The sequence below is a fragment of the Perissodus microlepis genome, chromosome 6 (genome assembly GCF_051167445.1).
Source record: "Perissodus microlepis isolate ML-2025 ecotype Zambia chromosome 6, ASM5116744v1, whole genome shotgun sequence".
NCBI lineage: Eukaryota > Metazoa > Chordata > Actinopteri > Cichliformes > Cichlidae > Perissodus > Perissodus microlepis.
Window position 1 is genome coordinate 13,468,174 of NC_140466.1, and position 16,307 is coordinate 13,484,480.

Genomic DNA, 16,307 nt, shown 5'->3' on the forward strand with positions numbered 1-16,307 from the left:
TAGAAATCTTGTGATAGGATCACTCTAAAAAGCAAAGAGAAAGAATAATTGGACAGGAGGCCTAAAGTCAGAAGGGGCTTCAACCCTTTTGACCCCTTATTTCAGCTTTCTTTACTCAGTACTCATAAGTAAGACTGTAACTGTCTTCAAACCCAGCATTCATTTTGATCACTACTGCACACCTGGATACAAAGTTTAATAACTCTGTCTTTTATGGTTGTGAATTATCTGTAGTCAGACAGTTATGTATCTGTCTGGTTGGATATACTGTGTTATTATATACTGTGTCAAACACAGACACAGAGAGAAACGCAGATAGACTGACACAAAATGACACCAGCTGGTGGGAAAAGTAGGAAATAGATTTCGCAGGAGGTCAAAAACCTTTTTTTTTTTTTTTTTTTTTAAGCAATCCTGTGCTCAAGATGTGTCATCCTGAGTAGGGGTGGCAATCCTTGGAATTGTTACTCTGCTTGCATATTAATCCTGCTTATGATTCCACTTACACTTGCACTGCAATCAGCTGATTTCAGTTCGTGTGTTAGTGAAGAAAAATAGAGCCGCAGTCTAAAGCGTGAATATTATCAGTGCTTTTATTTTCATAGCAAACACGGACGAGAGTGCAATGGTAAAGTGGAAACTGCCTTTAAGGCAGAAACAGCTGCACTATGCTGCTAACACAACTATGACTCTTTGCAATCACCTGCACAGAAAGCATGCTAACGCTACGCTAACCAGACAGCATGCTAATGCTAAGCTATCCAAGAGCCCAGAGTTATGTGAAAGCTAAGTGAATGCTGACCCCAGCCCAGCAGTCAGACCCTGAACTTCAACAGAAATCAGACTACAACCTCCATTTCTACCTGTTCATGTTTCTGCTGTAGAATCACTGAACCGATCGCGTTTAAGTCTCTTTGTGCTGGTTTTTAATTTTGCTCTGTGTTTTTTGGCTTTGTGTTCATACCTAAATACTAAGAGAAAGATCATATGTGTGTTCTCATTACGGTAGGGATTTTTTTTTTTTTTTTTTTTTTTTTGCATAACAACCCCAACACTGATCACAACAAAGAGGGAAAATACCTCCAACATGCACAAACAATTGACCACACAGCATGCAAATAATTTGCATAACTCTAATGTCTTTGATATGCTGCTTAGAGTTGGTGTTGACTATCAATAAGGAATTGATAAGTAATAATCATAATAGATTTGCTATATTTTAGTAAATTTCGATCCTTAACCCTGAGACATTTTTTTGTGTAGAGACAACTTACTGCATGGTGTTGAGAGACATGAATCTTTATCCTAAACTGGTGTGACACTAAAAATGATCAAATCTTGAGCTAGTCCTCATTTGTCATGCCTCAGTCTTTTCTCCTGTCTGAATGACTTCTTGGCAGACACCCTTCCACTGAGACCATTTATGATGAGCCTTCTGTCAACAATAAATGGATCAACTTAAGAGCCAGATGCATCTCTCAGGTCCTGTCATGTCTTCTGGACTTTTTCTTATTTCTTAAAAATACAGATACTCAGAGTCTTTATGTCTGACGCATCTTCTTTTTAAATGTTTTTTTCATTCAGTTTTATTTAGATAAATCATAAAAAGTTGCCACGAGCCACTTTATACTGTAAGTAAATAGCTTACAATAATTCACCGAAAACTACAACAATCAAACGACCCGCTTTGAGCAAGCACTTGGCGATAGCGGGAGGGAAAAACTCCCTTTTAACAGGAAGAAATCTCCAGCAGAACCAGGCTCAGGGAGGGGCGGTGATCTGCCGTTGAACGGTGGAGGGTGATGGCAGTAAGACAGGACAAACAACACACAGACAAAGACTTTTATCCTTCACTTGTCCAGTTTCCTCAGTTTTTTTTAAAGACACACTCCATAACATGCCAGGATATGGCAAGTTTTCAGCTAATAGCTCTTTGGGAATCACCTTGTTGGTGCAGTAATTATGTTTCAAGCCTCTCAAACTGTGTTGTCTTTGGCATTTTTCATAGATTCAACAAAATAAATGAAAACAAATTATGTTCTATGCTGACAGGCTGCTAGAGTCAAGACTTTTGCACAGTACTGTATACTTCTCACATACCTTGCTATTTTTTCGCCTGCTAACATAATCATAACAAATGGCTGCAAGAAACAACTTTCCCTTTAGAAGGTTTATGGAACATGTCATCAATATTTTATATATTGCACTAAGGAAATACTATTAACAATATATCACATCTGTTAATAAGCTTAACAGATGTTTCTTTAAAACCAGATGCATCACCAATAACAGCCAGTGACATGATCATGTAAAGTAGCCTTCAAATGAATAATAGTGAGACATATAATTATAGCGCCATGACCCTGTTCACAAGGAGAACACTCAGATCCTGTCTGTGTGTAATTCTGACTGGACATAAATTAATAAAATCAAGCCTTGAATTTGCTTTGCAGAGACAATTCAGTTACATAGAAAATCCAGCAAACGCAGAGCGAGTCGTGACTGTTTAAATAAAGTATCAACACAAGGCCTACGCAGCAGACCACACACCACTGCAGGACTACATATTTTGTTTGGGATTGCCTTCCAAACGTGTTGAAACTGTGAATCGTTTCTTACAGCAGAATGTTAAACAGGAGAAACTTTATCGATCTATGACCCAGAAGCGAGCAGGCTTTTGGCATACTGATAGGCGATAGTCTCAAGGCCAGTTATGTAGCTAGAAGTTCGACACAGTGCGTCGGAAGCAGGCCGAGTTGAGGCAGAATTAATGAGGATGGTTCAATTCAGGTAATGGCAGCGGGGATAGACAGTGAATGTGTGTGTGTGAAAGTGGGCAATCAGGGATTACTGACAATAAGGGTAAAGTGTTGAGATTGATCCACGCTTGCAATTGAACCAGAGCAATAGCGTCTGCAACCATCTATACCCTCATCCCATTTGATGTGGAGTGACACATTAGTATACATCTGTCGGTTCAGGTACATCCCCTCTGCATTTTAAGCTCATTTCATTAAGAGTCTATGAAGGGTTATGAGGCCTACCTGTGACCTGCAGTTTATCTCCGCTGACCTCACACTTGAGGTAAACACGCCCCCTCCTTTCAGTGTAATCAGTTCCACACAGGCTGGGCACATTCATAACACACTGATTATGGACATTCATATCGCAGGCTGGTGGGACAGAGGAAATATAAGATATCAGAGAAAAGCAAGTTTATACATTATGCATTTGATTGAAATCAATCAAAGGTGACTGAAAAAAGAATGGGAGCTTTCTCAGAATTGCCTGACATGAAAAAAGTATATTTTTTTTAAGATAAAGATGCAACAGACATTTCTTGATTTATCTGTACATTATATATATATATATATATATATATTATAAAAGATGGACAGCAAAATATATTCCATATTTAAAAGTGTTGTTTTTACACATGCAACCTTAATGTCCCATTGGAGTAGGCTAATATAAGAATACCATCTTTACACAATGTTAAATTATTATTTTTTTGAAGAGCAGTTAACAAGGTTATGACCCATATTCATACATGTGTGTCAGTCAGCTGAGCTGTCGTTTCATGGATTGGGAACAGTTGCATGGTGATTGCATCATCACGTCATCAGGTCAGAAGGTGAAAATAAATGAAAACCGGTTGTGGTGCTGACACATTCTTCCTTGGGACTGTTGTATTATTTGTACCTCCCTGGCACAACCTTGTGTTAACAGTGCTTAAAACTACCAAAATGTGTAATCACATTGTGGCGTGACTAGAGGTGTGGCTGATCTGCTAAAATATAATTTCCACATCTCTATTTTTGTACACCCTGGAGCAATCATAACTGCCATTCTGAGTATGTAGCAGATAATGCAGGAGCTCATTAAGGCTTTCAGACGTTAATCCACTAATGCAAGATTAAAGGGAAGACAACTAAGGAAGAAATATTAATAAAGACTCAGAAAAGCTTTGATACGAGGCTTATTATGAAGGTGCAGCAAACACAGCCGCACAGTGAAGAGAGACAATGTGTAATTTTAATGAGTCCAAGTCAGGAGGAGGGGAACAGATCCCCATATGATATTTTTTGACAAGAGTCATTCTAAAAAAATGGCTTTAAACTACGACATAATCAGTGTCGAGTCACACATGTTTAATTTTCTCTTAAACTTTTCCCTTAAACTTAATTACTCACAGTCGCACTTCATGCCCTGGTGAATGAGGCCGTAGAGCAGAGAGCCACAGTGATCGCAGAAGGTGGGGCTCCCATAGGTGTGGATCTTGAACTTGTGCTTAGTTCTGGGATCCTGCAAAGACCAAAAGAGTAAGAAAATAAATGGTTGACAACCACTGAGAACATACACTGTTCATTTTACTTAAACACTGGGCACAAAGAGAGTAATTTATCGCAGTACAAGTATTCAAATCCAGAAAGGCCAATTGCAAATTAAATACTGAAAGAAGTATTTGCAGATCCAAAAAGAAATCTACAATTTTAGAGGGAAACCTTTGAATATCTCATTATTTACACTACATATCATCAAAAGAGTCAAAGAATCTGGAGAAATCTCTATGCGCAAGGGACGAGGTGGAAAATCAGCACTCGGATGGCACTGCGTTAAAAAGGCATTCTACGTCATCAATGAAGGACAAAATGAGTCAACCTAATACCTCAGAGGAATCACCCAGCAGATAATACGCTGCTGATTCTTAACAGACGGCAATCACTGGTTATTTTATGGTTCAACTGAAGGTGACAAGCCAATCAATTTGCAACAACTTTTAAATAATTTGCTATTGTTAAAGATCAGCTCATAAATTCAAGAGTGCCAATGTAGGAAATACACTGCAGCTGACTCAAATAAGTATCCATGACTCTTTACTACAATATAATATTTCTCAAAATAAAATCTACTCCAATAAAAATATTATCAAGGTAATACAAAATAAAAGTCTTAAAATAATAAAAAATATTCTCGTCTTCCTTTACAGTCACAATACAAGTGTCTGAAAATACGCCATACGGAAGTGTCTTAAGATTTGTTGCTCCTTTGCTAACCTATTAAACTGTTTGTGCACATATGTGTAAGCCTTTCATTTCATTATTATTCTATTAAAATTGTTCATTGTTCCAGGCTCTCCACATGATTATTAGATCACTCAATGTATGAAAGAAATTAGGCTTTAATGGGGAGAATGAGAGTGCACAACTGTGTGTAAGTCTGCGTGTAAGTCTGGAAGAGTATGACTCACATCTCTGTAAAAATTGTAGAACTACTTGTTGAATTTTTTATTTTTTTTTCCTACATGGAAGACAAACCTCCATACTCGATTCTGCTAGTATTTTCCATTGTATAAAGCAACATAATCTTAGTTGTAGCATGTGCAAATAAACTTTTTTTTTTTTTTTTAATCAAACTCTAATATTTTGGTGCAAAAAAAATCTGCCTAATGTTTCTGACATGCCTTAAATATTGTCATCCACAGCTCCCTTAGAGTATGAACACTCTTGTAATGTAAGCATTTTACAGGCTGTAAACTGATCTGGCACAGTGTTGCAATGCACAGAGCTACTCACATAGCAGATTCACATTTGCCACGTGATTATAGTAACATAAAATTAAAGACATAAAATACATTTAGATAAATTATACTCAAGTGGAAGGCTTACTTTTGATTTTAGGATAGTGGTGAATGAATGAATTCCATCTATCAATTAAAATGACTCAATGTGATTTGCATCTTTAATGCAATTACAGATACAGTAAGACCCTCAAATGTCACCACTGCATTATATATTATATCATAAAAAATAATGAGCTTGTTAACATGCAATATATATAAATATAAACACTGTATGCATTATGACATGTGGCTAGTATTGTAAGACAGAACTAAAATAACATCCCAGCTATTGTTCTTCATTTGCATTTGTCAGTCATGAACACTGGACCGATATTTGCATTTACACATCCCTTCCTACCTTTCAAGTAAATGCAGCATCCATCGTTTTTATCAGAGCCCCATCGACATTCATCCCACTGGTAACCATTGCAAATTTGGGGAAATTTGGATACTCTAATAAGGGAATGTGGAGAACAAAACTTAACATTTATGCAAGCCAAAACAGGCAAATGTGTTGGTAGATAAAAGTAGATAAAAGTAGAGTTGCTACAGGTAAAATAGGCTGAAGAAAATAATGATACATTTGCAACACTATAAATAGTGGTCAGGTTGAGTGAGCTGACATTACTTAAGGTATCCTTCCTTCAGTCCAGTTCAACTAAGCAGCAAAATGGTATGCGACAATTACAAGTCCATTTCACTTAACACTCCCTTTCAGCACAAAAAATACAGCATCAACCTGGAGTGGGCGCAAACTTCTTAAGTAAATATCTGCAGGTGTTAAGTAAAGCATTTTTTCTTTATGTGATCTGTTAAACAAGCAAAAGCAGTTGCCTCCCTTTTTCATATATATGTGTACACAGCAGTAAATAGCAAGAGCCCAGTGCAAACATACGCATGATGCATAGGGTAAACATATGGCTGGCATATCATCGCTACTGATATAATGTGTAGGGCATGTGATAAGGCACAGATCACTTTAAATATTACAGCAGCATTCGCATACGGTATACAGGGTAGGCTCCCAGTCACTTGCATACATTCATTAATTTCACACATACAACATGAGGCTTCGGAAGTACTCTCTGCTAGAGAGAAATCTGGAAGACTGCCATTTTTCCAAGAACACACAGTGCATCCTGCTCATTCTCAACTTGTGCTGTCCTGTAAATTCATTTCAGTTAGAAAACCCTTTAAGTGGATTTGGATTAATAACACTATCCAGGCTAGTCTTCATTAAATTTTTTTCCCTGCATCTATTTGAACACTTGCCAATATATATTCCCTGGAATCAGGAAAGCATCTCTTATCCTATGAGAAAAAGTACCAGTCCTGAGAACATCCCTCCGATTTTTTTCGATCGTGAAAAATATAGCGTCAAATGTAGAACGAATGAAAAGAGCTTGAACCCAGAGAAATAAATCATCAGTAAAAGGAGACGCATGACCCGTATCTCAGCGAGAGCTGAAAGTATCGCGCAGTGAGGCGCCACAGTGATCAATGTCATTTCAGTCAGTTTCACACTGGCCTCTGGACTAATGCAACAGAGACTCATTTGGGCTCCTCGTGAGATTGCTTTGCCACTTTCTTCCATGTCAGCCTGCTGAGGCTTTACACCATTACTGGTCTAAGAGAAATGCTTCCTTTTCAGATCTTGCAGAAATCAGCTACACTGCTGTAAGTGCTAAATTTGTGAAGACATATGTTATTTATCTAAAAATAAATTATGATTTACAGGAAAATTACATGTTATAGGGTTCATTTTTCCTTGTTTTGTTTTTTTGTTTAACGAATTAATTTATTTTTTAGATGGAGAATCACAGTTTGGGCTTGGATGACTAACTTTGGGGTAACAGCTCACATAAACAGCAAAGTTTACCAACATTTTCATGTGTGAAACAGTCAAGTAAGGAGAAATTAACAATCTATACGGGGGTGTTTAATACAACATATTCAGCATTGAGAGTAAATCTGATACAGGAGCTTTGCAACCTCGACACCATATACTTAGTTACCCCCAACACACTGACTACAGGTCAGTAGTTAGTATGTTACCCAAGGACACACAAGGATAACAGAGGGGTTGACAGACATGAGTGGAGAGAGTGAAAGAGGGAGAGAGGGAGACTGCACTTGCAGTACTTACTCACATCCACCCACACACAGCCGATCCTGAAGGATAATCCTCTTGTTTTCCCCTTTTGCTTTATTCCCTCATCTACGGCATGAATGAGTGATGGCAACTAGGACAAACATTCAGCTGCACATCAATTGTGTATTTCACATCAGCTTTTCAAAGGGTGAACCATGGCTTAATGTTCCCAGATAATGGAAAACACTCAGAACAAAAAGACAAATAAATACATGTTTGTCCAAGTTAGCACTTTGTACTAGGGAGCCGGCGGCTTAAAGACTGTTTGATGTCCTATGTAACTGCATCGGGTCTTTGCAGCTCAATTTCTTGAAAAGTTTAGAGCTGCACTGAATGAAAATGGTCTAAGAAATGGTAAACCAGTGTTAGAGATGGCACGTTTGTAAATGTACAGATGTGTTGCTTACACTGATGCTAAAGTAACCTAACACTAGGCTACTAGCATTATGTTCGAGTACCGCTAAAGGGGATTATTATCAATTTTGCAGGTATTTTGTAAAAAGCATGATAGTGCTGGGGTTAGCACTGTTGCTTTACAGTAAGGTTCACCATCTGTTCAAAGCCTTTCTGCGTGGAGCTTGCATCTTCTCCCTATGTCTGTGTGGGTTCTCTTCGGGTGAGTAGAGTTAGGTTAATCGGTAATGCTAAAGTGTCTGAGAGTCTGCGACAGACTGGCAGACTGGCCAATCGCCCAGTGGCAGCTAGGACAGGCTCAGAATGGATGGATGGATTTTGTAATAACACTACCTTATGACAGTAGAGTTACTACAATAATGAGAAGGAAATTAATGTATTAAATTTCACACAGATACAGTACATCCAGCAGTTCAAGTCTGCACAAAATTTCATTTCAAAAGTGAAGATAAGCAAAAGGAAAACACTTCCTTCCCTAGGACCATGCCAAGGAGCAAGGCTAATGGATGAGTGATGCTGGCTGTCATGTGTTGTGAATAAATATATATCTCATGTCGAACCACTTGTAGCTAAACACATGAGCCTAAACAAACTGTTATCGGCATCCAGCCTGGTAGGTTTACTCTGTCTGCTGTGCTTGGTTTGCAAAGTTCCATTTAAAGATTCACTAGGGCGAGTCGTAATGGTGCAGAAAATGAAACCTGTAAATGAGTGTACCTGACTACACATTACTGCACACACTAGGCTGTCCATTAAGGCATTCTTTCTGAAAGCTGCGGGACAGAAGGGTTTACTCCTGTGGCTTCTATCCCCTATTACAGCCTAATTGGGTCTTAATGGGAAATTCAAGACAGACTGGGTGGCGCTGCTTTGCCAGAACAGCAGGGGAAGCAGAGTGTAACACCGAAAGCAACGACGAACTCAATCACTAGGCTCAGCAGAGGAAGACCGCGATGGCAGCCCACAGCCAGGTGGTGTTACAGCACGTGGTGACTGGATGATGTAGTATGAAGGATGCCCCTTGGTAACATGAGGGCCAACAGGATTTCCCAGATGTCCTATGCACAGACAGGGCGATTTTACATCAGCAGAAATGCATTAGATGCAAAACAGAATTCTCTAGAATTATTTCCAGTTTGGTGTGCTCAGCTCCCAAAGCTATTAAAAGACATGTGTGCACAGTTTGTGACAACATGTGTGCACCAGTGGAGCTGTTAAAAAGGGATGGGCACAATCTGATGTTCTCTTAAAAACAACAGCAGAGACACATTAACACTCCGACTGCACTTTATGATTGTGCAGAACAAAAAATAGGAGACAGTTATTTTATCATCAATTTTATTCTTTCTTAAGAGAAAGTACACGAACATTACTAACGAGCTTAAAACACACACTTTTATCTCATTAGTCTGTGCTTTTAATCAAAAGCCAGCTTTTCCTATGCTATGGATGGAAAATATACCAGAACAATTTACTCCAAGGTATGCTTTCATTCTGTTTTGAATTAGTGTTGTGTTGTTCTTTAATATATCCTTGTATCTTTAAAAATATTTTAGCATTTGCCCTTTAGTAGTGTGTCAGGCAGATTTGCATACGAGGCCATGGATAAAAAAAGACGCAGAGCAGAGGGCTGATCAAAAGACCCAAAGCAGCCAAGAGACAGTAATGAAAACAGAAGCATGGGGGGTCAGCACAGTGATGTCGGCTAATTAGCCAGACTCTCCAATCCAGCTTGATTAGCAAGCAGGACGCCAACCAGCTCCTGTTAATGAACAGCTTGGCAGGGTGAAGCTGAACAGGGGTTTCCCGGCAGGAGAGGAAGGGGCGGGCAGAAGGGGATAATGTTAAAGACTAGGGTCATCCTAGACTCTCCACCCATGTTATCAACATGGGCGGCTGATGTCAAAGTATTGAGAGCCTAAAATCAAACCCTTGTTCCCTCCCTCCATCATTACAGTATGTAAACAAAACCTTCTACTGTCAGAGCGCAGCGTTAATGTCAAGGCTTCGGGAGAAGTCTAGAATATATGCACAGTGCTGTGCAACAGTCTTGAGTCACCTTTCATTTCTTTATATTTTGCTTCCAAAGAGCCAGACTTTCTTTTTGGGGGTGGCTGTAGCTCAGGTCACCTACTGATCGGAAGGTTGGGGGTTCGATCCCTGGCTCCTGCAGTCTGCATGCCAAGTATCGTTGGGCAAGATACTAATCCCAAGTTGCTCTCCGATGCATCAATCTTGAGTAGGGATGGGTACCGGTATCCGGTGCCATTATGGCACCGGTTCTGACATAAACGGTAGTAACCAGACCGAAAAGCAGCGCACATTTCGGTGCTTTATTTCGGTGCTTTATTTCGGTGCTTTTTTTTCCCTGAGATGTCATACACTTTGAATTCTACCCAATCATTTTACCTTTCCAAGGAGAGCAGGCGGGCCCAGGTACGTACGTTCTTTTAGAGCAGAGCTACAGATTAAAAATGCCCAAGGCGAAGCGGTCAAATTCTGGCTGTACTTCACAGCAAAAGATGCAAACTCAGCAGCCTGCAACAAGTGCTTTAAGGTGATACTGTGCAAAGGAGTTCACGACGTATAGCATATATTTGCGATGTATAGCATTTTGTTAAAAAAATGCGCCGTATTTGATAGCTTGCTGCGAGACCTCACACCGAGCACATCTACTGCGGGTGGGTTGCCTGTTATCGGACCCAGAGCAACATCCCCCAAAAACCCGAAGAGTAGAGTCCTGGCCCCTAGCCCTGCCAGTGTAGCAGAAATGATGACGGATGATGATGGCAGCAGCAGCCGTTCTTCTCTGTGTGAGTAGCTTAATGTTGTTCGTGTGTAAGCTAACCACGTTATTAAATTAATGCATGTAAGGTGAACTAGCAAACACCGTCGTAGTTACATGCGGCTGTCTTCTTGTTTGATGGCAGACACTCCCTTCACCCTGGCCAAAAAGGCTAAAATGACCAAAGAAAAAGTGGAAAACAGCTAAACATGAGAGGTTTTTGGACAAAGTTTGTGTTCTCCATTCTTTAAGCACCGGTTCGAGCACCGGTTCGAGCACCGGCACCGTTTCAAAAGTACCGGTTTGGTACTGGTATCGGATAAAACCTAAACGATATCCATCCCTAATCTTGAGCAGTAGTACTCTTTGCTCAAGATTCTCTTAAGTAACTTCAAAGTTTTTCTTTGGACATTGGCTGCTTTCTTATTCATTTTCATTCTGCTTCTTGCAGCTGACATATGAATCATGCCTTAAAAAAAAAAGCTAAAAAAAAAAAAAAAAAAAACAAGGGGGAAAGAGCAAGTATGAATAAGTCCACAAGGACTGGACTGAAAATCATTGGCAAAAGATCTTATGAAGTTTTACATTTTCGAGTCCAATCAGTACGTACGGAGGAGATCAGAAGAGCGGGACAAGAGTGAGTGTCTGCAGGCATCTCTAAAACACGGTGGAGGGTCAGTCAAGATTTGGGGCTACATTTCAACCTGTGATTTTTGAGATCTTTTCAAGACTGATGGAATTATGAACACAGAAAAGTGCCATCAGATTTTGATCCACCATTGCCACTTTGTAATGGCTTATTTTTTCCAGCTTGACAAAGATCCCAAACAAACTGCTATGGCAGTAAATTCAAACCACACAATGTAACACCATCAGTCATCAATTAGCCTCCCCAGACCTCAGACCTCAATATTAGTGTGGGCTTATCTCGACAGAGGAAAACAAAAGTAGTATCAATGAGGTACACTGCTTCCTATCAATATATGACTGAATTTTACAAATAAACTATTAGTATAAACGTATTTCACCAACACAAATAATCTCTTTTCAAACACTTGTGAAATCGAATTGAAAAATTCACATTATTGCAAAAGTAGGACTCTAATCCTGTTGCTTAAGTGCATATTGACACATTGAGTTAAAGACTAACTGCTTTATTGTCTCTGACCTGGCAGTGTACTCACCTCCAATGCAGCAGACACTAACAAGAGAGGCTCCAGTCTACACTGAAACTGTGTTTTGTAATTCAGAATCAGTTTCAGGCAATGAAAAAACAAGGTATTCACAATCAAAACACGACTGATGGTTTTATTCTTTTTATTGAGTTGTGTGGAAAAATATGGGCTGAGCAATCATCAAAGAGGCTGTGTGGTTAATGCTGTCCAACTGCATCCCACAGAGTCAAAAGAGATCCACCTGGTGTGACATTTGCAGCCAGTGAGCAGGAGTGGGGGTGACATGAGACACACAGATCATGAGCTCTGTCACATCTTTCCTTCAATTATCTTTTTTGCCATCTGTTCCCTTTAGGGTTGAAAATGCAGGTAAATATTCCTGATATTTAGCATCAGATGATTAGTGAAAACAGCAGAACTGTCTCACCTCCAGCTGCTCACTCACTCAACTAACAGTGTACGCTCACTGAGGGATGACATTTAAATTGGAGTTGGCAGGATGCTCTTGCTTTACCCAGTTTTTGACTTGTTATTTTCTACTTTTTATTGTTTTTTTCTTTTGGGGATTCACCTAATGCTATCTGCAGTCTAGAATGAAATCCATGTCGATTACATACATTAATCTACTGTAACTTAAGAAGTAATCACTCTAATGCGTTGAACTGAGATTTTCTGGTTAATTTCTGACCCCCTTTTTAAATTTCAAACAGCACTCTCCTCCGCTCTCATAACTAATTTTCAAAAAGTCATTGTCAGAGCTCTTTCACAACACGATAATGACATATAATCAACATAAGCAGTCTGTGTTACTGTGTCACCTAATTCTGTCACTGTGGCCTTCAGCATTTAATTATATTTTACATCATGTTAATCACCTCCTCTCCTAAAAAAAAACTGTATCAGAAAAACTGCGACACTCATTCATTACGCTCAAAAAATGAGACACAGCGACGTTTAAAATACTTGGAGAATCATTTAAAGGCCGATTATGAGCAATGACAGTCATGACTTTATTTCCCCAGAATGTAAACACAAACACAAACTTTGTGAACACGTAGTGTCTATTGAACATCCTCACCCTGACGTTTATAACTGAGCGATTACTAATATGAGGAGAGATTTTGATGAGAACAAACTGAAACTATCATTTATCCAGACATTAGACTAGGCAAGGCTACTATTTTTAGCCTACAAATCACCACCCTGACTCCTCTTGGCCTTTCACTAAGCTACTCAGTGCTGAGAGGGAGGGCAGGTTGCTGCTGCAGCTCAGAGGGGGTTTTCCTCACAGTGTGCTATCTGGTAACACATCTGTCTGCTCCCAAATAACAGCTGAAATTTTTAACTGCTGTCTGAATCCAAGTTGCCATTCTGACAAGCTTTAAATTAATGACAACTATCACAGCACTGCTCTCTTTAGTACTGGTGCTATTTTTATGGTCACTCTTGGACAATATGCCGATAAGTTATCATATCTTCAGGAACCTGTTTGTTAAACTTCTTATTTCCGTCATTATGTAACAGAGTTATGACCCCCATCGTGCAGAGTTGCTGTCTCTCTCGTCTGTCTTTTTGACTGATATATGTTTTTGATGTCTGCTGATCGTTTACAGAATCACTGTGAGAAAAACTGCGGTGTCTCATGTGGTATACCTCAGTGGTTTATGATGGTTCTATATCAGATCAGTCTCTACATGCTGGCCTTTATTGAGTTTGTTGATGCAATAGAGAAAAGGCATTTTCATAATGCAAGCGTCAACTGAGTCCAACCGTCCCACTGTCCTGCTGGGTCCGTTGCTTGAAGCTCATGGAAGTGTATAACTTGGACTCATTGAAGATACTAATCACCAGGTTCAATGAGATCAAGATGAGAAATATGTGCACGTAACCCCAACGTTTTATTTTCTGAAAAGATGAGTCAGCACAAGAAAGTGTGATTTAAAAAATGTAAAAATATGATTTGACAAACTTGTTTACCGTCAAGTTATTCAATCAGTTGATGTCTTCAGAGCATATTAGATTTTACCACATTAAAATTCAGCTCTTAGAATGATTTGAGAGTCTCATCAAAGTATCTGGAGCATAAATAAAATAAAATCTGGCCACAGGAAAAAAGGAGTCATATTGAGATCTTAATTTTCACTGTGTATAAAATCCAGATTTTTTAGACATCAGGACTAAAGTGTTTCAAAAACTCAAAAGACAAATTTACATAAAGTATTTTAAAAACAGAAATTGATAAAAGGAATTGATAAGGAATAGAGTCCACGTGTTGATTAAGGTTTTCAGTAAGTGTCAACTGCCTCTTAATAACATAATAATAATAACAGCTGTTAAACTCTCTCCTAAAGTATCATTATGACAAGTGTGAGTCCCCCGCTGCAAATCAGATATCTAGTGATGATTATTTGCAGTTAACACTTGTTGCAGTGAATAAATAGCCTGGAAGAGGGAAATCTAACAACATCCAAGGGCTATTAAACTGCAAGAAGGCAGACAGCACTGTTACTGTTTCATGGACGTGCTTTACATAAACGGTCCCTTTAGAGAAAAACCTAATGTGAGACAGACTGAACAGTTTACAGCTCTGGCCTTAGAGCCCTATGAACAAGTTTTTCTGCTTTCCTTTTCACAGCTGGAGAAAGCTGATGTCCCAGCTAGCCCGCACACATGGCTCTATAGAGATGTGTTCATTTGCAGGAGCTGGCTCATTGGTAGAGCCGTGCACACATGCTGTGCATGACATCCACAAGGTCAGAAGAGGAAGGGAGGGCGGAGGCTGTCACAGCTGTCACTTCGCCTAGAAGATGACTGCACTGTTTACTCCCTTCTATGCTAACCCTTCCTCCAAGACGGTCCAGGTAGGAAAAAAAGGGAAACGATTTTTAAAAAAGAGGACCTGCTGGTTCATTTGGTCATGTTGCAAATGCCAAAAGCCAGAATAAATTGGCTTATCAGCCACAGGCCATCTGTCAGGTACTTAATAATTAAAAGAACTTCACAAGATGTGTTCCAAAAAGTTATCTAATAGCCAAAGTCTTGGCAGAGTCTTTTTTCACTATAATGAGCCAGCTGACAGGGCCAGTAGCTTGGCTGTTCAACTCTGCTTTCTGCGCTCTTTGCTTTGTGGTTTGGATTGCAGGAAACTCCATAAAAGTTATCTTTTGTCTTTAAAATCCATTTAGTGTCTGCAGCTTTGTTTAAATGTGTTTGTGCACGAGTTTAATAAATGACTGGAGAAATCGAATGACATTCTTCTTTCTGTTCTTTGGCAGTACACAACACCAGGAACTCCAGGAATTCATCAAACATGCCACACAGCCCACTGTGAAACATATTTTCATGGGGAAAGATGTTTTATTAGGAGAGAAGACAATTTTCACATTTTTACAGAATGTAGAGAATTTAAGGTGCTTCTCTAAATTCCTATTAGTATAACCTAAAACTTTAAAACTTCAAAACTTTAAAATCTGCTTTTCCAAAGTTCAACATAAATAAGAGTATTCATAACTCAAAATTTAGTTATCTTTCTCGAAATTTCAAGTTATTTTCTCGAAATTTCAAGTTATTTTCTCAAAATTTTGACCTATTAACTCGAAATTTTGAGTTAGCTCTGCCAATCAGTAATCTACGTGGAATGCGCACTCAAAACCGGATCGCAACAAATTGGCGCTTCCGAGAGTGCGTTTGCTGATAGTTTGTTGTTTGTTCTATTTTGAAACTTAAACGCTTTAGCAGCTGCCTTTTGTGTAGTTTGCAATATTTGCCTTTATTTATCTGAAAAAGTCTCATGTTCCTTAAGTACATCTACCCTGTTGAACTTATTACGGGAAATAAATATTTAAATCAAAACAAGCTGCTGATTATTTCACATTTTACTTGTGAGCAACAGCACATTTAAATCTTACAAATATAGTTATTTGGCTTATATCGTGATATATATCATTATCGCCTGAAATGAAAAAAACATATCGTGATATGAAAAAATCTTATATCGCCCAGCTCTATTAATTAGTGAGTCCGTGTTCCTTCAAGTGAAGCTGTCAACATGGAATGAATGGAGATGAAGCTTGAATGTATTAATCAGCTCGATTCAGCATTTTTGTTTACTACAAGCAGTTTGTACAATAATCACTTATATTACATAAGATCTTCATG

At 39.0% G+C, this 16,307-nt stretch overlaps 1 protein-coding gene across 3 annotated transcripts in view; it reads right to left on the reverse strand.

The window, feature by feature from the left end:
* The window catches only part of prkcaa (protein kinase C, alpha, a), a 133,617-nt gene that overhangs the window by 51,615 nt on the left and 65,695 nt on the right, over positions 1 to 16,307 (reverse strand). For all 3 annotated transcript variants that reach the window (XM_084930877.1, XM_084930875.1, XM_084930876.1), the window contains exons 4-5: positions 4,194 to 4,305; positions 3,045 to 3,173 (exon numbers count right to left, since the gene is read on the reverse strand). In XM_084930877.1, the coding sequence (XP_084787003.1) occupies positions 3,045 to 3,173; positions 4,194 to 4,305 (241 nt within the window). The remainder of the gene's footprint in view (positions 1 to 3,044; positions 3,174 to 4,193; positions 4,306 to 16,307) is intronic.